The 23,421-nt window shown below is 39.4% G+C and overlaps 1 protein-coding gene across 1 annotated transcript; it reads right to left on the bottom strand.

The window, feature by feature from the left end:
* Positions 1-1,249: 1,249 nt before the first annotated feature.
* RAB33B (RAB33B, member RAS oncogene family) lies at positions 1,250-17,489 on the bottom strand. Its single transcript, XM_029940839.1, has 3 exons — positions 17,326-17,489; positions 16,814-17,081; positions 1,250-4,071 (listed from the first exon to the last, which is right to left on the bottom strand). Exons 2-3 carry the CDS (start codon positions 17,060-17,062, stop codon positions 3,631-3,633), a joined length of 690 nt encoding a protein of 229 aa, XP_029796699.1. The 5' UTR covers positions 17,063-17,081; positions 17,326-17,489; the 3' UTR covers positions 1,250-3,630.
* Positions 17,490-23,421: the final 5,932 nt, after the last annotated feature.

The following is a 23,421-nucleotide window of genomic DNA, read 5'->3' on the forward strand; positions in this document are numbered from 1 at the left end:
GCGGAGTCAGACTCTCCTCAACAATCCCCCCCCAGGAGGCTGGTTCAAACAGTTTCTGACACCTGCACCCAAGTCAGTCTTAACCCACCCCGCTTCCCCACACATGACAACATGGCGGCTCCACCACAACCTGTCTCGACAGCTTCATATCCCACTGGTCTCACCAGCACTCACTCCCCAGCATCAAAGTCAAAATGTGGCTCCATTCTCTGTGCTCATTGTCCTAAGTATTTGTCTCTTTGATTACATTTACCATATTATATTGTTGAATTCCCATGTATTTATAGAAGCTCAAGGACAAGTCTTATTCATTTATGTAGTTCAATGCCCAGCACAACTGAAAAACACATGGCAAGTACCTAACAAACGTTTGACAAATCAGATTATTCAAACCAATTAGCTCTTGCCACATAGGCTCTGCAAATTTGCCCCCAAAATATTTGACCAACTTGTTTTAGTATCTAATTAAGATAGCAGTCTTTTGTGAATAATTAATTTTGTGTTTGAGCAGAAGAGTAACTTATGTGTGAAATAAATTGACCAGGAAAAGCAGTATCAACTTCAGAGACTCCAAGCCCCCATCCGCACTCTCCTAAAGGGCCTGAATCGGTAACTTGAATGTAGAAATTACAGTCTTATACCTATAAGGTACTTCCTTCTCTTTTTTCTCATAAATTTTATAATCATTCATTCTGTTAAATTGCTTTGCCTCAAAATCTGGAGATGTCAACCACTTTTACAGTATTTGCTGTTTGCCCTGAAGTGTTCTTAAATAGGCTAATTGCTCAGCCACACAAATTAAAAACCTACCCTATCAACCAATTTTAATATTTAGTTTGTTTCTGAAGTTTTTTTAATTAAAAAAATTTGTAATGTTTATTTATTTTTGAGAAAGACAAAAAGCAAGTGGGGGAGGGGCAGAGAGAGAGAGAGGGAGACCTAGAATCCAAATCAGGCTCCAGGCTCTGAGCTGTCAGCACAGAGCCCGAAGTGGGGCTCGAACTTACACGTCATGAGATCATGACCTGAGGCAAAGTCAGATGCTTAACTGACTGAGCCACCCTGGTGGCCCCTTCTGAAAAGTTCTTTAACCTCAAATGTATTTCCAAATAGATTTCCAACAAATTAGGGGTTTTGTTTGTTTGTTTCTAATGTATTATACATTACCTGGAGGCTGGGGGAATAAAACAGATTTTTTTATTTTATTCTGCAATCATCCTAATAACAAAATAAAGGGAATAAAGCACAATTTCTTTATGGCAAACCTGGTTTATTGAATTTCATAAAGGAAACATTACAGTGACACTATTCCACAAAATTATTTAACTTTAGATTTCATGAGGAAACGTATGAGCAATATACTGTCAATAAAGCATCATGATTAATAGCTAACTACATTAGATTCTGGATTAGCTTCCGTCAGTGTTCTCAATAAATTAAGACTTTTCCAAAACATATCTGATCTTTTCAAATAAAGGTCACAGTTAAAATAAATTCACATAGGAGTTACAAAATGTGTAACTTGTGCTTTGAAAATTTATAATTATTTGTTTGATAGCCACCATTCTGAAAGTGATTTCTCCACAATGAAGTGTTTTATAAATATTTTGGAAAATATCTAAAAGCTTTATCCCCAACTGATAAGTATGCTCTTTTAAAAAATAAAAACATATGTAGAAAAAATTAAAACAGTAAATCATTACAAATGAGATACAAATATTTCAAAATCAATAAATATTAAAGTGAAAAAATAAGTCCTTTCATAGAACTGTAATGGATACCTGTTACTAAGTTCTTACAAAAAGAAATAAAGTCAAATCATTTTTTTTAACCATTAACAGCACTTAAAAACAGAAATGTGCTTGGAAAGTTAGTAAACTTTCTTCCCACACTTCAGAAAATGTTTTAAAAGCAAGAAACAGATTCCCTTCTTTAAAAAACTGTTACACCCACCACAATTAGCACAGTTGTCATTGTTTTACTATAAAAATAGTTACAAATCAACATTAATTTAAATTCAAACCAGTTTTAATTCTAGCAAGATAAGAAAGTGGATTAATCTCCCTAAACACACATAAAGCCAACTTATTTTTCCTTAAGCTCTAATATTTAAAACTGAGTAATATTTTCTAAAATTATTACTTTCAGTTCACTTAATAGAATAACCTTGTTTTTATAATTAAAGTATCCAGTTAGGACCACCATAATGATTAAACAAAAATCCTAAACTACATTAGATTACACAGTTAATTGATTTACCACGTTCTGAAAATACTCTAAGTACAACCATCTTTTGGCTTAATTACCTCTAGAATTATCAAGGATGGCAATCTATCACAATCAGTGAATGTGCACCCTTCAGTTAAAGTTCATGGCTTACATTCCATTCATGTAATAGCTTTATACGGAAGGTTACTAGTTTCAATGTGCAAAGTCTCAAATTCAAAATAAAAGCATTTAGGGTATAAAAAACTTCTTGAACTATTCTTTCCACAACTGAGGGAGAGAGACAGGTATTTTTCAATATTTAATTTATTTTTCATATTGAGAGGGAATAGTTTATTGTGACCATAAAATTTAAAGATTTTAAAAACTGATACACGGTAACACAATACTATCACAGAAATATATGTAGACTCATAGCAATTAGAGGTATGACTTCAGAGCTACACTCTAAATAGAAGTTGAGTTATTAATTCAACCTTTAGTTATTAATTTGACTGACTGTGTAGGGGAGCAAGAGATACTATGACAGACATACGGTTTGAAATTACTAGAAGCTAAGAATAGGTCCCCTGTGGTAGCCAGGAACCATGTTTATCTATTTTATCCCAAGCTACAACTCCTCAAATGCTTTCAACTGGTTTTTCACTAAAGATATCAAAATAAAATATAAAACACCTTATTATGTCACTTCATTTTCATTAAAGTCAGTCTTATTTTTGCATATTTTAATAGAACTCAGTAAGAGAACAACTCGAATTATTTCTCTAAAAGGAACAATGACTTCTATAGATCTGACTGATATTAAACAGAAATATCAGGCATGTGGAATCATTGGGAAAGTCACTCTTTATGCACTGAGAACCAGAAAACATTCCATGCCTTCTCCTCCCACTGGAACTAACTAAAGTCTTGGCTCTAAAATGTACCAATAATAATGTAATTAAATGCATCAATAACAAAGAACTTTAGGGAGAGGCAAATACCAGTTGTATCCTATTAAGAACACGTCCCATTCAAAGGACATACTTGGGAAGTATATCTCAAACCCTTAATTATTTTTCTTTCAATCCCAGGAACACAGGATTGCACAGTCACTTACTCCTAAAGTACCATCATGCTCTCATTTGAAGCCTCCTCCTATGGGCTCTCATCTCAATGGAAAAATGTTCTGATTCATTCTACCTTTGCTTCATTTTCAATCTCACATGAAAACCAACTTTTCCCCTGTGTTGTCACAGTGACAAACTTAAGAAGATACAAAATACAAAAATTAGCATGACAATGATAAATAGTAAAGTGTCAGGATGATCCATTATATTTGAGATTAAATCTTATGACTTATCACTGTCATACTTCAAAATTATTCCTTTAGTCAAAATTAGGTAGTACAATAAAGATCGTTACTTAGCACCAGCATGTCATCGCAGGCTTTGGTTCAGGGTTCAGAGTAATTCCGTTATCAGGGGGTTGACTAAGCATTAATGGTTTGTGGCTCTTAAGTTTATGAGCCAAGGTCATAAATATAGCTTCCACATGGTCATTATCATTGGGGTTTTTCGCAGAGGTTTCAAACAAAGGCATACTATGTGTGTCAGCAAATTTTTGTGCCAGGTCTGTAGGTACTTGAATGGCACTTCTCAAGTCACATTTATTTCCAACAAGAATCCGTGGTATGTCACTGGCTAGCAAATGTTGTTTGCATTCTTCTATCCAAGACGGTAGGCTATGAAAACTAGCCATGTTGGTCATATCGTACACGAAGACAACAGCATGCACATTTCTGTAGTAGTGCTGGACCATGCTCTTTCTAAAGCGTTCTTGTCCTGCTGTGTCCCATAACTGGATCTGAAAATGAAAAAAGACAGAAAACTGACAATTTCACCCAAATTATACATATTGAAAATTTTAATCAACTCTGCCTGGCCTTTAGTACTTCTTTACTTATATTACTTTGTTCCCTTCCATAATGCCTTTTCAGTGTAATTTATGGGATCCAGATTTTATGACACTAACTACCTCATAATTAATGCAAGTATCAGAACAAATATTTCAACCTTGCATTTAAATTTCGGTAAGTCAAATTTACCTGGAGGAAATTTACCTCAAAAAATCATTTTAAAATATTAAATAAAAATACATTAGTTGTAAACAAACATGTTATCATCTAATCTCTATGAATTTGGTTACTATATGCCCTTCTCTACCTTTTATTAGACTAACTTAAAATAGTAGACTTAGGACAGATACTAAGATTCAGTAGGTCTAGTCCCCACACCTGTACATATAATCTATAAAATCCCCCTTGAAAATTATAAAAGGCTACAAAATCACTTATTTAACCTAAACATCGAAATACGAGGGAGTTGAGGAAAATAATATCTAAAGCTAAATATAAGTCATGTATTACAATTATCTTAAAAGACTGAATTACCTTACCTTTATTTACTTCCTAAAGAAGTTAAATGATGAGGACACTTTTCTAGTGGAAAAGACTAGAGGTAGATTTGCTTAGATAACTTTATTTTTAATTTTTTAATTTTTGGTTTTTTTTGAGAGAGTGAGATAGAGGGACAGAGCACGAGTAGAGGAGAGGCAGAGAAAGAGGGAAACATAGAATCCAAGGCAGACTCCAGGCTATGGCAGCATATAGTAAGTGCTTAATTAAGATGTAATAAATGAATACATATACTTTAAAAGTGTGATTAGAGATGAAAATATTGATCATCGTTCTCTTCCAAGGTATCTTACTTTTCTTTCTTTTTTCTTTTTAAGTAATCTCTACACCCAATGTGGGGCTTGAACTCACAACCCTGAGATCAAGGGTCGCATGGTCCTTTGACTGAGCCAGCCAGGCGCTCCCATGCTACTCTAATTTTTATCACTTTTTTTCTTTGTAGTTTTTTTTAAGTATTTGTTTTATTTTTGGAAGAGCGCAAGCAAGTAAGGGGCAGGGAGAAGAGGACAGAGGATACAAAGCAGGCTCTGGATTGACAGACTGCAGTGAGTCCAACGTGGGGCTTGAACTCTTGAATTGAGAGATCATGACCTGAGCCAAAGGCAGACGCTCAACAGACTAAGCTACCCAGGGGATCCTAGTAGTTCTTTTTAAGACCAAATCTCTCCACTTTCTTAATCTTCTCTCTTTCTAATTAACAATAAACAAATTTTGCTCTAGGCAGAAATATAAAGTACTATACAAACTTAATTTCTGAGGCTCTTCTGGAACTAAAGGACGCCAATGACGTAAGTTTGAGCCAATGATTTGTAGACAGTCTTTCCGTGGGATTTTCCAGGCAAACTATGGATGTGTGATTAAAAAAAAAAAAAAGACAGAGGAGCATTTGGCACATGCCTTTTGCACCTCTCTCACCATCCCCTTTCTGCCTGGAATGGGATATCATGACTGGAGGTTCAGCAACTACTGTATGAGCGTGAAGAAAAAAGCCACACACAAGAATGACAGAAGTCTACTTAGAGCTGGAATCCTGCCAACAGGGTGCCATCATACAGACTGCTGCCTGTGGTCTCCTTATTCCAGGAGAAAAGTAAAACCTTAGATGGTTAAATCATTATAGTTGAATTTCTCTTATATGTAGCTGAAAGGTACCCTAAAATTACTTACTATGTACAGTGTTCAAAACCTTTACCCTTTACACTCAATTTACTCACTAGATCACAAGGTTTTGCCTCAATACATTCTTAGAGACCATATCACAAAATAAATGATTATAAAATACCCCCTTTGTGGGGCTTCTGGGTGGCTCAGTCAGTTCAACTCAGGTCATGATCTCACAGTCCGTGAGTTTGAGCCCCACATCAGGCTCTGTGCTGACAACTCGGAACGTGGAGCCTGCTTCAGATTGTGTCTCCCTCACTCTCTGCCCCTCCCCTGCTCATGCTCATGCTCTTTCAAAAAACAAAAACAAGCCATAAAAAAAATTTTTTAAATAAATTAAAATACCCCATTTGTGATATAAGAACATAACTGGAAAATAGGCCATAAAGATTTAGTATCATGTAAATCAGAGATAAAAGCAAATAGTTGTCAGCAATGCAAACTAAGAACTACTAACAACTAAGACTGTTTAAGTCAACAAATATTTATGCAGTGCCAACTATGTGCCAGTAGGCGATTATTTTGCTTCTAGGCCTTAGCTTCTTCAAGAGTGAAAGTAAAGTTTAGTTTCAGACCTAAAAAATAAGCATTCATAGACTAGCTATGCTGTGTATGCAAAGAGCTAACAGTAAATGTATAATTATTTAAAAATGAAACTTTCCTTTTAAAAAAAGAAATACAGCTTTTTTATCCCAACTAACAGATTAAGAATAAAAACACTCAACAACAATTAAAAATGCTTCAAACCATAGCTGTCAAAACTTATTACTCAAAGCTACAAAAATCAAGACTGTGTGCTACTGGCGTAAGATTAGACATACAGATCAACAGAATAAAACTAAGAGTCCAGAAATAAATCCATAGATCTGTGGTCAATTGGTTTTCAACAAGAGTGCCAAGACCATTCAATATGGGAAAGGATAGTTGTTTTAACAAATAGTGCTGGGACACATAGCAAACAATGAGACTGGACTCCGAACCTCACACCATATATACAAACTTATTCAAAATGAATGCAAACCTAAATTTAAGAGCTGAAACCATAAAATTCTTTTTTTGTTAAATTTTTTAAATGTTTTATTTATTTTTGAGACAGAGACAGAGCATGAGAGGGGGAGGGGCAGAGAGGGAGATACAGAATCCAAAGCAGGGCTCAAACCCACGAACGTCAGATCATGACCTGAGTCGAAGTAAGAGGCTTAACTGCCTGAGCCACCCAGGTGCCCATGAAACTATAAAATACTTAGAAGAAAAAATAAAGATAAATATTTGTGACCACTGGGTTAGACAATGATATTAGATGTGATATTTGCATAAGCAAAGAGAAATAAATTGGAGTTCATCAAAATTAAAAATGTTTTTGTTTCAAAGACTATTATCAAGAAAGTGAATAGATAACTCACAAAATGGTATACAAATACCTGTAAATAATATATGTGCTAGGGGTCCACTATTCAGAATACTCAAGATCTTTTACAACTCAGTAATAAAAGGACAGGTAACCCGATTAAAAAATTGGCAAAGAATCTGACATTTCTCCAGAGAAATCTTGACATTTCTCCAGAGAAAAAGTGCAAATGGCCAAAAAGCACATAAAAAGATACTCAACATCATTAGCAATCAAGGAAATGCAAATCAAAAACAAATGAGATACCATTTTACACTCACATGAAGATGCCATTAAAAAAACAAACAAACAAACAAGATGGAAAATAACAAGTGTTGGCAGAGATGCAGAAAAACTGGAACCTTCACACATTGCTAGTCGGGATATAAAATAGTACAGCCACTTTAGAAAACAGTGTGACAGTTCCTCAAAAATTCAGACTATTACTTACCCATAAAAAGGAATAAAGTACTGATACTTGCTAAACACAGGTGAACCTCCAGAATACACTAAGTGAAAGAGGCCAGACATATATTCTATGGTTCCATGTATATAAACTACCCCAAAGAGAGGAATCCATAGAAACGAAACACAGACTTGGTGGTTGCTGGGGCTGGGAAATGGGGAGAAACTGTTCAGTGGGTGAGCGGTTTTACTTTAGAGTGATGGAAATATTTTGAAACTAGATAGAGGTGTGGTTATACAACATTATGAATCTACTAAATGCCAATGAACTATTTACTTTAAAAGTTAATTTTTTAATTTGAGTTTCACTTCAATACATTAGTTAAAAAAAAAAAAAAAGAGTTGCCACATGACCCAGCAATTGCATTCCCAGGTATACCATGAGAGAACTGAAAAGATATGCTCACATAAAAACTTGTCCACAAATGTTCATAGCAGCAGCATTTGTAATAGCTAAAAGGTAGAAACAACCTGAATACCCATCAACTGATGAAGGAATAAACAAAATGTATGTCCGCCTAATGGAATATTATTAGGCCATAAAAAGGAACAAAGTACCAGGGCGCCTGGGTGGCTCAGTTGGTTAAGTGTCCAACTTCGGCTCAGATCATGATCTCACAGCCCGTTGTGTTCAAGACCCGCACTGGGCTCTGTCCTGAGAGCTCAGAGCCTGGAACCTGCTTTGGATTCTATGTCTCCCTCTCTCTCTACTCCTTCCCCACTCTCTCTCTCTCAAAAATAAACATTAAAAAAAATTTAACAAAATAAAGGAATGAAGTATTGATATGCTACAACACCGATAAACCTTAAGAACATTATGCTAAGTGAAAGAAGCCAGACACCACAGGCCACGTATTATAAGATTCTCTGCATATGAAATGTCCAGTAGAGGCAAATCCACAGAGACAGAACATAGATTGATGGTTGCCAGGGTTGAGGGTAGGGTAAGAACAAGGAGTGACTGTTAAAATAGGTACAAGGTTTCTTTTTGGAGTTCTGGAATCAGATGGCGATGATGGCTGCACAACCTTGTGAATATATTAAAAACCACTAAATTTTATATTTTAAAAGGGTAAATCTTATGGCATGTAAATTATATTTCAGTTTTTTAAAGTGACCAAAAAAGCCCCATGCCAAACTGTATCTTTATCTAGAAAGATATCTTTCTGTATCTTTATTTAGAAAGATATCTTTCTGTATCTTTATTTAGAAAGATATTTGGGGAATAATTTGGATGACCTATATAAAAGCTGTCCAAAGAAGCAGCTGATCTCACTTTTAACATTGCCTGTAGCTCAGGTATTCAAAAACCATTTCATCAGTGAAGAATGATTTATAGTGTCCTAAGCAGAGAATATTTAGAAGCTAAAAGTAAAGAAATGAAAAGCACACAGGGAAATATACAAAAGCATTAACCATTGTTGTCTTTAAAGCAATTTCTCCCTTTATTTCCAGTTTTCTGTATTTCTGAACAATCAACTTCTTCTATAAAAACAAACTAAACATAAAAAAATTATGATTACACAGAAGGTAGACCTGCCTCCAAGAAATGCAAAAGTCATCAATAAAAGTGATGATGAGGATGTTTACTCCTAAGTAAACTGTATGTTTATTTCAGGATGGAACTGACTCAACAACACTCTGCTTCCCATTGGTCTTGTTCAAAAGTGTGCATTCTATCACATCAAGACTTCCAGGAAACAAGGGGCATGAAATAATAACTCTTCACACTTTACTGGAAAGCCATAAAAGGCATTACTGAGTTAATGAGGCACTTACAAAGGATTATTTAAAAAGAAGCTTCAGAATTTCTGAACAGAACTTCTGAAACAAGACACCAAAGACACCCTACCGTGTGGTCTGCAGCCTTCCAGCCCGCAGGGAACACGGAGGTGAGGGCAAAGGGGACTGCAGAGGAGCAGTGAGAGACTCAGCAAAGAACGGACAGGACAGATGATAAACACTGTCAGCCACGAAAGGGAAGAGAAACTTAGACCAGAAGAGAGAGAACCCAATAGGGAGATACTTGGTAGAGAACAAAAGCCATGATAGCTTAGAAAAGTCTTGAGGTTTGGCTGAGTATAGTCATTCAGTGTTTCTTTCACAAAGGAGAATAACACTTATGAAACTAAAGAAGTGACATGCTTTTGTCTGGTTTAATTAGGAAGTATTTCCAGAGAAACATACTTCTGTCTGGTTTAATTAGGAAGTATATTCAGAGCAATTTTTCCCAAATTAATAGTTAATATTTTAGGGGCACATGGGTGGTTCAGTCACTTAAGTGTCTGGCTTTGGCTCAGGTCATCATCTTGCAGTATGTGGGTTTGAGCCCCGTGTCAGGATCTGTGCTGACATCTCAGATCCTGGAGCCTGCTTCAGATTCTGTGTCTCCCTCTCTCTCTCTCTCTGTCCCCTGCCCCCACTCATGCTCTCTCTCAAAAGTAAATAAACATTAAAAAATAGTTAATATTTTATGGAAAATGGCTAATGCATGCTCCCAGAGATGGCACTCCCATTTTAAACATATGGACAACATGAAACATATTTCAATAATAGTTCACAGATCTGTACTTTAAATTCCACTAGAAGTTCTAACAAAAATTGCAACATTACTATTTGCAAAACCCTAACAGTAGATTCTTGTCACTGATGAAAGTTCTTTTAGTAGTTTTATTACCAAAATGACAGATGATCTAAACTGATTTAAGCTGGTTTTGCCTGACTGAAAATAATAAAAGTATTAATCCAAATGATCTTCCTTCTTTGTTCAGCTACCAAAGTTCCATTAGTTTCCTTTATCGCCTCAATTCTGGGTTTCCAGAGTAGCCTACGATCTGACCTCCCTGTTCCCGTACATTCACCATGTATCCCCTGGGTAGTCCAGGGTTTAGAAACAGAGCTAGACATTCCAAGAAGTCCTATGGCATTACCGCACATGGGTCCTACATTAAGCCTGAATAAGATGTAATAAAAGACAAAGAGACACCTACATAACACAATGAGGAAAGAGATCATTTAAAGTCCCAGGTAAGTTGCTAAAGGGAATTCATAGAAGAAAGAAATAGAAAAGGAGGGGTGTGATATTTTTGACAGACCTACTAAGTTAAATAGGGAAGAATTACATGTGGTGAAATACAGGCGGAGGGAATATTCCAAGGCAAAGAGTGGGGCATGCAAGGGGAAAATGTAGGGATCAGCAAACAAGTGGCTGGATTTCAGGGTACTTGAAGGAAATGAATGGGAAAAAGGGTTTGAAAGGTAGTTAGGAGCAAAAGTAAGGGAGTCCTACATTAATTTTAAAAGGTGAAATTTTACAATACAATCAAGAACTACCCAGGGCATCTGAAGCAGAGAACATTAGTTTCCCTAAAGTGGAACACTAATCTGGCATTTTGGCAATGATGTACAAAATAGCTTCACTGAAGACCGGCCATGGGACATGAGTTGAGCTGCAACAGTTCAGAGGGATTTTGATAACTAGGATTTTGAAAAAAGGATGGATGAGAGAATCATGCATGGAGAGAACCTGCTGGATTTGGGGAGCAAAAGGGGGAATGGGGCCATGAAGATGAGGAGGATGCCATCATGACAACCTAGGTGATGTGCGGAGAAACAGATTTGCCAGGGAAGATGAACTCCCTTCAGACATTCCAGGCAAAGAAAGGATGATCCAAATAGCCATGTCTAGAAGGCAGTAGGAAATGCAGATAAGATGGAGAGAGAGGCGGGCTAGACAAAGATTTGGAGGTCACCTTCATGGATGTGACCTGTGACACATCCAAGACTACCAAAGGAGACAACGTGGACAGAAACCAGGTCAAGGGGCAGACCGTATCTCATTCTAGATTCACTCTCCATGGCTGCCACGTTTATCTTCCTAAAACACCTGGACTTTTTACCATGCCTACAAAACGAAGTCTAGACGTTTTTCTTTGCAACATTTTTAATGTTTATTAATTTTTGAAAGAGTATGCATGCACGCATGTATGTATATGGGTTAGGGGCGGAAAGAGAGGGGGACAGAGGATCCACAGGCTCTGTGCTGACAGCAGAGAGTCTGAAGCAGGGCTCGAACTCATGAACTTTGAGATCATGACCTGAGCCAAAGTTGGATGCTTAACCAACTGAGCCACCCAGGTGGTCCTGAAGTCAACTCTTTAGCTTTCTTTTTCAAACTCTTCATAAATGCTGCTGCCAATACCTGCATATTCTTCTCATGTGCCACCTTTCCACAAGAAAGTCTGATCCCACAGGAGCATCCTGCTAACAGTCTTCATCAGAAAATCCCTGCCCTCGCTCTGTGAAACCGCACCCAGCACTCCAAGCACAAAGGATTCCTCCGCCCACACCCAAACAGTAACTTGGCACTCATTCTTCACCTGGCTTTGCTGGTCACCTTTTTAGTATATAAATCTTATCCTAATCTACAACAGTAATTCATTTATGCACCATATCAAGGTCAGCAAACTTTTTCTGTAAAAGGTCAGAACAGTGAGTATCTTAGGTTTTGGGGGCCTAAAAGTCTCTGTCACAGCTACTAAACTCTGCAACTGCAGCACAAAAGCAAGCCCAAAATGCAGGCATGAGCAGAGCAGTGTTTCAACTTTGTTACAATAAAATCAGAGTTTCACATAATTTCAATTTTACCTGTCATGAAATCATATTCTTATGATCTTCCCCCCTAGCCATTAAAAAAGTAAAAATCAGGGGGAGGGGGAGGGGCAGGGAAGTGGTGGCGAGGGAGGAGGGCACTTGTGGGAAAGAGCACTGGGTGTTATATGGAAACCAATTTGACAATAAACAATTTTAAAAAAGTAAAAATCAGGGCAACAAGAGTTAAGTGTCCAACTCTTGGTTTCAGCTCAGGTCATGATCTCACGGTTCATGGGTTTAAGCCCCACATCGGGCTCTGCGTTGACAATGCTTGGACCTTGCTTGGGATTCTCTCTCTCCTCTCTGCCCCTCCCCCACTCTCAAAATAAATTTAAAAACTTAAAAAAATAATAAAATAAAGTAAAAATTATTCTTAGCTTGCAGGCCATATAAAAATAGGCAGCAGACCATATTTGGCCCTCAAGCATAATGTGCGAACCCCTACAGTGTATCATAATTCTTTGTGACTAACAAAAATGTCACCTTTCATGCAGTTACTCATTAAATATTTGTTGTACCAGTGGGAGAGGGGTGCTGATTATTTTCCTTTAGTTAATATTAACATCTTGTATTTAACATGGCAAAATGTCATATCTCTGTAAAGTAAGCCATCCCAAAGTTCAAAGAGAAATAGCTGACCCCCCCAAAAAAAATAAATAAATAAAAATAAAACTGCTGACCCCTAATGAGAAGATGGATTAAATGCAACATGAGGCCTTAATGATTCTGCTGGTGTCTGTCATTGTAAAACGTTTGTACTAAAGGAATATGGCAAGGTATGACGCGGATACGCATACAAGGATGGAGCATAAGGATTAGGGTTGAGTCTTAATTTAAAAATCAAATGTGGTTTTATTTAAGGAATTCGTTTTATAATTTTATTCAACTTCAAAAATTCTGCAAACAAGATTTTCCTCTTTCAACCATACATATATAGTACTCGGGAACAGACTAACAAATATAGACTTTGTTACATTTCAATAAAACATTTTAACTGATTCTGACCCGGCACTGCCCTAAGACAGTCTCTCTGAAAATTTTCTAGTCCACAATTAAAAACACTCAACATAATATCTCATTTTTACTGAATAAAAATGTCTAGAATGTAATTTTACTAGTAAAGTAACATAAAGCTTTCTAGCTTTCACTTGAAGATAAAAAATGAAAAGACATGTCGGGGTGCCTGGGTGGCTCAAGTCATGGTCGCATGGTTCGTGGGTTCAGGCCCGGCATCAGGCTCTGTGTTGACAGCTCGCTCAGAGCCTGGAGCCTGTCTTCAGATTCTGTGTCTCCCTCTCTCTCTGACCCTCTCCGGCTCACGCTGTCTCTCTCTCTCTCTCTCAAAAATAAATAAAACATTAAAAAAAACTTTTTTAAAATATGTCTTTAAAAAAAAGAAAGAAAAGACATGTCATTTCAGATTAGGCTAAACATTTTCCAAAGAGAAAATATTTATGAACATTTCAGCAGCACTTGAGATGTATTACAGATTAACAAAGAAAAAGCAGAAGCAGCACATGGAATAAAGCTCTTCTATATTCACTTCAGGTTTTTTTAAGACACTAAAACATAGTTTTTAAAAAAATGTCCAATATAAAACATATGGCTGCTTTGCGATGTCTCTGTTTCTTAAAGCTTTGAGGAAAAAATATCCAATTAAGTCCAAACTTTTTCTACTACAGAAATCTCAGAATATTTCTGTAAGGGGGGGGCACCTGGGTGGCTCAGTTGGTTGGGTGTCTGACTTCAGCTCAGGTCATAACCTTGCGGTCCGTGAGCTCGAGCCCTGTGTCCGACTCTGTGCTGACAGCTCAGAGCCTGGACCCTGCTCAGATTCTCTGTCTCCCTCTCTCTGCACTTCCCCTGCTCTCTCTCTCAAAAAAATAAACACTTAAAAAATCGTTTTAAAGATTATTTCTGTAAGAGTATTTTTCAACAACAATAAAAATCTTTCAAGTCTTAAAAGTTGGAGGTACAAGTCAATGGCTAAGGTCTTAGAAAGAAGAAAGAAGAAAAAAGAAACTCAGTCTCCACATCTCTACCAACCAAACAGGTTAGGCTAAAGCTCAGGAGGAATAATCCAGAAAACAAAGCTTTCTCTTTACTTCTCTTTTTTTTTTTTTAAGACTTTTTTTTTTTTTAATGTTTATTTACCCTTGAGAGAGAGTGTGTGAGCAGGGAAGGGACAGAGACAGTGTTGGACAGAGGATCCAAAGCCAGCTCTGTGTTGACAGCAGTGAGCCCCATGTGAGGCTTGAACTCACAAACCTTGGGATCATGACCTGAGCCAAAGTTGGACACTCAACCGACTGAGCCACCCAGGTGCCCTATCACCTTACTTCTCTTAACCAGAAGAAGAAACTCTGCTCCCAGATTCATCCATTCATGGTTCTGGTTCACTTCTGACTGCCAGCACTTACCCAAGTACTTAAGTATTCAACTTAGACAACAGACATTTTGTATTTTTTCAGTTTAAGTATCTCTTAAATTTGCACCTGAATCATCTGAGATGTTAAAGTGCAAATAGCAACCCAAATGTAGGTAAAGGAGAAAAATCCCAACTTCTCACCTGCCTCCATTCCCCTACTTATGTCTTCTTTTTATTTAAAAAAAATTGGTTTTGTTTTTTATTCATTTTTTTGAGAGACAGAGAGAGACAACGCAAGCAGGGGAGGGTCAGAGAGAGAGGCAGGTGCAGATTCTGAAGCAGCCTCCAGGCTCTGAGCTGTCAGCACAGAGCCCGACATGGGACTAGAACCCACGAACTATGAGATCATGACCTGAGCCGAAGCCCTATGCTCAACTGACTGAGCCACCCAGGCACCCCTACTTATGTCTTTAAAATCATGCTTTGCGGGGGAATTTCTCTCACTTTCTGCGTATGCCCTACTTTATCTCTGCTTCACACTCTGGGTGCACAGCCACAAAAAGGATGGTGCCAAAAAGGAACAATGGTGTTAAGCCACCAAGGAAGAAGAATCACGTTAAGATTATGAATTGTGAACCAGGTGCTTCCTATATGTTCTCATCTAATCCTCTCATCTAATCTCATCTGCCATTATTATCCCAATTTTTCAGAAGAGAAAATGGTCTCTAGGAACCTGTCAAAGGACTGGAGTAACCAACCACCCCAGTTCACCTGAGACTGAGAGGGTTCCTGGGATGTTGGGACTTCATTTGAAAACTGGAACAGTCCTGAGCAAAAGTGGTCACTCTTCTGAAGACACACAGCCCATCCTTACCTTTTCATAGATTCAGATTTGGACCAAGTCAGCTGGGCTCCAAAGCCCATGCACTCTCTCTCAGGACTTCTGCTCTTCCCAAGCCCCATTCGGAAGCCCTGTTATCTTCCTCACCCCCAGGCTTTGGGGTCTAACCTAATTCTGATGAAAAATATTCAGTCTCTTCTTACTAGGTCTTTCCCTCTATAACGCATACAGATCTTTCTCAACTCCCTATTACAGTGTACCCAAAGCACCACCACTGGCAACTTGAATGGGATGACAAATAATTAAAGTAAAAACTAAAAGGCAAACGGACCTATAGAAGGCTGATTTCTTTTCAATCCAATGTCTCCTTTATATCATTAGCATTTAAACCCTTTGGGGGATGGTGGGGAAGGGCAGTGGTTAGAGAACTAACAAATAAACTGTTCTTGCCTCAAGGATGTGAAGGAAAGAATGAAGACATGAGTCTATTCCACCCCCTCACCCCCCCACCCCCGCACAGGGGGACTGAAATAAAGAACATCCTAATTATAAAGCAAAAAAGTTAATACAGTGTAAGGAAGGCAGAGCTTTTCCTGGGGTCTGAATTAAGAATTGGGAGAGGGTGGCACTAAGAATGTGCTTTTGGTAAACCAAGTAGGAACTATCATGTATAGAATGTTTCTGCAGGAAAATCGATTTTCCTAAGCAAGTCAGTGTCATACAGAAACTTCCGTGGCAAAACTGCATGCAAGAGAATACCTAACTACTTCCTCAAAGGCAACAAGGTTTTGCTTCCACAGTGTCTAGGGCAGTGCTCAGACGCCTGGTTTAATAAATATTTATTAAATAAATAATATTTATTAAATGACTTTTCCATGCTTGAGAAATTTAATTTTTTCTTCGGTCTTAGTTCACTGGCTCCCAACACATGAGACACTGCCAATGGGTACCTTCTACACTCCTGCTTCTCAAAGTGTGGTTCACGGACTAGTAGTATCTGTTATCACCTGGGTCCTTACCAAATCAGAATCTGCATTTTCTTTTTAAAACACAAGTTGCCCAGGTAAATGGCGGGGCATTAAAGTTTGAGGAGCACTGCCTTATAAGTTTGTTACAGATAAATCCTTCCTGCCCCCAACTCCAATCTCTACATCAGCTTGAGAAGAAACGGAGCGCACACCTTGCACAGGGCCAACGATTAACCAGCCGCGGGGTTGGAAACCGTCCTTCCTCCCGGGCAGTCCCCCATCCGCTCACCTTGATGCGCTCCCCATCAATCTCCACCGCTCGTTCTCGGAAATCCACCCCGATAGTAGCCTCGGTGCGGTCCGGGAAGCGGCCGGCGCAGAAGCGGTAGGTCAGGCACGTCTTGCCCACATTGGAGTCACCGATCACGATTATCTTGAAGATACGGGAGCGAGCCGGAGGCAGAAATACCGAAGCCCCTGACACCGCACCGCTGGACGAGAAGCTCGCTTCCAGAGACGACTCCATCTCCGAAGCCATTCTCCGGACCCGCCCCAAACTGAGGCGGAGGAAAGGAGACGCAGAAAGGCAGAGAGATTACGCCACCGCGAGGGAGCGCGCCCAGCCTGCCGGCTCGACTCCGCAGCGTCGCAGGAGCCACCGCCCTCCAGCCCGGCCGCGCGCGTGCGCACCTTCCCGCGTCCGGCCCCGCGCAGGTGTGGCCCCCAGCAGCCTGGGCTCACTGCTCCTCCCACCTGGCCCGCGGCTCCACCCCGCCTTCACTAGGGCTGGCGCCAGTCTACCTGAAAAGGCCCGGGACCGGCAGGGGGCTTGACGGCGGGTGCGGGTGGCCAGCCTGCCGAGCGACCAAACAGAGCACCCCAGGGCCGGCAGCCAAGCTGGCCCGGCCCCGCCACGTCCAAGGCACCCGCCCTCCGGAGGAAGCCGCGCAATCACTCTGGGGGCGGGGAGAGAAAGACAGCTGAGAGGAAGGAGGTACCACCAGGCACTGTCTCGCGAGAGGGCCGAAGAGCCGCCTTAACCCGGGCGTGTGCCCGGTGAGGGGCTGCAAGGTCTGCGCGAGGCTGCGATGTCGGGTTCGGCGGTGTAGTCGACGTGGTTGGGGATTCCCCGGACTTGGAGGTGGAAGCGGGTTCCTTTGGCTTACAGCTTGGGGTTTGTGGTGTCGGCTGTACTCCCTGCCTCCTACGGACTCTCTGGATCCCAGGAGTTGGGACAGCGACAAGGACTGGAAGGGGTGGGGCGTGAGGCGCCGCCGAGAGGCCGCCCGTCGCGGGAAGCGCTTGGAGACGAGCTCCCGGTAGCGCGGGGTTTTGCCGCCTTCAGTCTTGGCTGGCGCGTGGTTGTCAGTGAGCAGGTGGTAGTTCGAGGCCGCCTACAGCCTGGGCACAGAGAACTTCCTAGGCGCCCGCTGGGTCAAGTGAGGGTATCCGCGGGACTCTGGGGCCCTGGGCTCCTTTGGCTAATGATCCCCGGCCCAGAAAGTAGAGCTGATCACAGGCGGGCCTCTTGGGGGTACTGAACCTGGAGTTTTTACCAGACGGCCTCTCTAGTGAGGATAAAACCCATTGTGCCCTAGTTATGTCTTAGTGCCAGGGTGACGATGTCGGTAAATAGTACTGAGTGCACGCAGTGGTCTTCGACAGACTGTTTAAGGAAAACGTTAATAGACGAGACCTCTCAACCTTAAAGAATCTCTGGATTACCGTGAATTCTTTAGAGGAAACCTATCATACATTAACTCACCCAAAGGGTCCAAAATGTGCAACCTCTGCTTTTTGTGAAAAGTTGTGGTGTTTTGCAGTCAAGGGCTACGGAGAGGAGGAGGGAGCAGGATTTAAATAGAGTAAGGGAAGTGGTAGAGCGCTCAGAATTCAACTGCTTATTCCGTTAGATTACATGAAAATGTAGTCAGAAGAAATTAGTGGTAGAACCCATGTGTGCCCAGAATTTACAGAAATTTGCAAAAGCCGTAATATACAGTAATTTCTGATGCTGTAGAAGAACTATCCAGTCATGAATATGCCAAGCTATGTTAGCCAGAGGAAAAATGTTTACTCACCTGCTTGAATGTGTATGCCAATTACATTTATTCAGTTTCCTGCTAGAGAAACTTTCAGATTCGAATTGCTTATTTGTGAGGTTGTTTCCATGAAGATTAATCATCCCCAAACTATTAGAGGGCATTGGAATATATTCCTCTCGTTTACTCTACCTGTCCCATTCAAAGGAGAGAAGCTGAAGACGTAAGACAAAAAGCAGTTAGAGAATTCAAAGCTATGGATAATCAGGTAATTTCAAGGGATGATTAAAAGAAAAAGCAGATTCTTCAGTTCAGGCCTGTGGACGGAGGACAAAGGATAGTTTTCTTGCTTGCCTAGATAAGGGTTTTCAATCTTGGCACTGCTGACATTTTGAGCCAGATAATTCTTTGTTGCAGGAAGCCACCCTGTGCATTGTGGGAATTTAGCAGCATCCCTGGCTACTACCAACTATATGCCAGTGGTATTCCATTCCTAATTGTAACAACCTAAATCTCTAGACATTACCAAATGCCCTCGGAGGGCAAAATTGTGCCCCCTTCCCACTAATTGAAAACCATGGCCTATATAAGGGCCCTTCTCACAATTCTGATGACCTGTACATCTTGATTGATAGTATGAGTCATCTCTCTCTTAAAGAAAGAACTCTGATTCCCCAGAGAAGTACAGCATTGGTCTTACTGGCCTCCACCAGAGTAACCATACTACTGTGTTTAATAGTAACCCCAAATATCATAAAAAAGATTATACAGTATAAGTAACAGGAGTTAACTTTAATTCTAAATAGTAAACTGCCATTATCATTTTATAGGTTAGCTTACTGAGTTTTAGAATTAAATCCAGAAACGCAAAACAGATCAAATAAGGAAAGGGCTAGTTCTTTGCAACTATCAATAAAATAAATATGGTGAAATAAAAATAAAGATTTTTAAACCAGAGAGATGCTAGGAATGAAAATAGAGTTAAATCAGTTTCAAACGGAATTTTTTTTAAGTAGGCTCTACTCCCAATGTGGGGCTTGAACTCACAACCCAGAGATCAAGAGTTACATGCTCTGCTAACTGAGCCAGCCAGGTGCCCCCCAAGGGAATTTTAAATATAAAAGAACACAATGTATAAGTCCATGTACTCATAAAAATATTTTATTGAGCACATGAAAGAAAGGCAGTATATGAGTTGCTAAAGATACTGTGGTTAACAAAAAGACCCAATTTTTGGAAACTGTTTAACAGAGTACCAGAGAAGAAGGGGGTTGGTGCCTCTACTCCCTGCACTGTTCAAGGTTCCACTGTATGCCTTACATTATATGTGTTGTACATGATATTACTTGGAGGTAGATTGTGATAACTTAAAGATTCATATGGCAAAACTTAGAACAACAGCTAAAATAATAAAGAAGCATAGCTAAGTAGCCAACAGAGAAATTAAAATGGAATACTACAAATTAGTCCAAACGAAGACAAGAGGAAAAATAAACAGTATAGATTGGATAAATAGAAAATAATATATCAAAAATTAATTTGTAAATTATCTAAACACTGTGATTAAAAGGAAGATGTACGTTTCTGAATAAAAAAGTAAGTCCTAATTATGTAATACTGACTACAAAAAAAAGGCATCATCAACATAAAGACATAAATTCAAAGTAAAATGATGGAAAAATATATATAAACAGAATAAAGCTGAGATATCTATACTAATGTCAGCTAAAGTTGACTTCAGGAAAAGGAATTTGGCCCATCTTCAGGACAAGAGATAAAGAAGGATACTTCATAATATAAAAAGGTCAATTCATCAAGAAGATATAGCAACAAACCTTAAAATTACATGAAGTAAAAACTGACAAGACAGAAAAGAGAAATAGACAAATCCACAATTATAGCTGAGATTTTGACATTTCCTTTTCAATATTTGATAAACAGGTAGATTTTAAAAATCAGTAATGATAAAGAGGACTTGAACAATATTATCAACTAATCTGACCTAATTGATATTTATAATTATATCAAACAACAGCAGAGTACACATTTGTTTCAAAATGCACATGGAACATTCACCAAGATAGACTACACACTGGGAGATTTTTCTTTGAATTCAAAATAAATTTTAAAATAACTGAAAATTGTATCAAGGTTCAGTCAGGAAATAGAAACCATATAGTAATTTGGCCATGTAGTGTTTAATATAAATAATTATTAACTATGATGGGATTGAGATCAGGGATTTAGCTAGTAGAAGATAAAGAGAACTCTAAATATTATAGGGATATCAGATATAAGAAGTAGTTAACTACCCTTAGGGCTAAGATAGACTTCCTAGAGAACAGACACATACACACTGACCCCAGCTCCAGGCTGAGATCTAGACCTTGTTATACAGAAGGCGGCCCTGGCTTAATGACTGTTAATTTGCTATGGTACTGTGCCAGTGAAACATGCTGGGCATCCACCCTTTGGAACTTGCTGAAAGTCCACCTGCTGGGGTCCCAGAGAAAGCTGTTTATGGGTAGGTATCTTGCAGAAGTCACTGCTACAGAATGGTCTTAAGGTGGGTCTGGGCAAGCTGCTGGGTGCTGGACAAATTGCCCATACTGCAGGAGCCAGGCAAAGGGTAGGGGGTGCCAGAGAAGCTATGTGTATTGCAAGTGCCAGCCAAGGAAACAAGGAAGAAGGAGAAAGGAAAATTCTTTCCAGCACCCTCTACTGACATAGCTTAACACTGTGCCAGCTGGCAAAGAAAAATGTTTAAAGAGCTTAGTTCCAGTTTTAGAGCAAGCAATGAATCTAGGAGATAGAACAATTCTTTAAAAAAACTTTTTTTTTAATGTTTTATTTATTTTTGAGAGAGAGACAGAGATAGCATGAGCAGGGGAGGGTCAGGGAGAGAGGGCTCAGAGCTAGCTGTCAGCACAGAGCCTGACACAGGGCTTGAACCCACAAACTGTGAGATCATGACCTGAGCTGAAGTCAAACACTTAACTGACTGAGCCACCCAGGCACTCCTAGTAAGGTTCTTTGAGGGATCTTCCTGCCAAACAGCTATAATCTGCATGAGACATGCTCTATAAGGTATCATTGGTCCCCAAGAGATTGAGAAAGTCCTAAGGAATTCCCACTACCATCACATACACACAAACCCTGAGCCCAGCTGATCATCAAGCAGACAAGAGGACATGTGTCTATAGCAGCTGCAATCCAGATACAGAGCTCTAAACTAGCTGTCCAGTGGAAAAGCCATACATAGGAGTTCCTCATTCTCCCATAGAGAACTAAATTAATTTGAAGTCTGTATTGTTCCCTGGCTATGAGCAGAAACAAGCAAAACCTCTCTGGAAGAAAACATCCCCAACTTAGGTCAAGAAGACTTTCAAAATTAAGGTCAAACAATAAGCTCACAATCAAAGAGCTCCAAGCACCAAGAAGCCAAACGATTATGAGTATCTGCAGGAATAACATTCAGTAGATATGTAACTCCAAGGCCATAGATGTTGGAATTGACAGAGTACAGAATATCTATGTTCCAGATGCTTCAAAAAGCACAAGATGTAATCACAAAGATGAGCAAGAGATTACCAAGAATGAACAGGTAGACTGGGAGGCAGGTAGGAAAGTGGAGACTTTCTAGACATTAAAAATACAACTGCTGAAATGACAAAACTCAAAGGAAAGGTTAAAGAGCAAATTAGATGCAGATAAAGAGAGAATTAATAAAGGAGAAGATATACCTGAAGAAATAATCTAGAATATACTATAGAGAGACAAGGAACTAAAAATATGGAAGAGATATTTAAAAAGTGGAGGCTTGGATGAGAGAATCTGTCACATAACTAATTGGAATCTAAGGAGGATAGAATAAAATAAGCAATATTTCCCCCCAACATTTTGTAAAACGTCAAACATACAGAAAAGTGGAAAAATTGTACAGCAAACATTCATATCCACCATCTAGATTCAGAATTAACATTTTGTTTCACAAACTATGTCATTTACTCATTCTCCTACGCATCCATCAATGCATTATATATATATATTTTTTAAATGTTTATTTATTATTGAGACAGAGAGACAGTGCAAGCAGAGGAGGGGCAGAGAAAGAGGGAGACACAGAATCTGAAGCAGGCTCCAGGGTCTGAACTGTCAGCACAGAGCCTGATCAGGGCTCAAACCCGCAAGATCATGACCTGAGATAAGTCTGGTCCTTAACTGACTGAGCCACTCAGGTGCCCCATGCATTATATTTTTTGATACACTCCAGAAAAGTTGGCAGATGTCACACTTAAGATTTCACTATGTTTCCCTGTTTATCATTAGTGTTCAAAATTGTCTTATAGGCTTCCCCCCTAGGTAAAATTTATTTGTTTGTTTGATTGTTTTTTATTTATAGTTTGGGCGGGGGGAGGAAGAGGGGGGAGAAATAGAGAGGGAGATAGAGAGTCTCAAGCAAGCTCCACACTCAGCATGGAGCTGGATGCAGGGCTTGATCCCACCGCCCTGGGATCATGACCTGATCCAAAATCAAGGGTTGGATGCTCAACCAACTGAGCCACCCAAGCACCTCTCCCAAGGTGCAATTTATGTACAATAAGATATACAAATCTTAAATGCACGATTCTGAGTTTTTACAAGTGCCTATACTGGTGTAACACAAACTCCTATCAAAATATACAACATATCCATCACCCCAGAAAGTTCTCTCATGTTCCTTGTCAGTCAAGCCCTGTCCCCTATCTCCCACTGAGAACCAGTGTTATAAGAGGCAATATTTAAAGAAATAGTATCATGACTTTTGCAGTAATGATGAAAAATTTATACCTAGGGGTTCAAGAATCACAATATC

The sequence above is a fragment of the Suricata suricatta genome, chromosome 1 (assembly GCF_006229205.1).
Source record: "Suricata suricatta isolate VVHF042 chromosome 1, meerkat_22Aug2017_6uvM2_HiC, whole genome shotgun sequence".
NCBI classification, from domain to species: Eukaryota; Metazoa; Chordata; class Mammalia; order Carnivora; family Herpestidae; genus Suricata; species Suricata suricatta.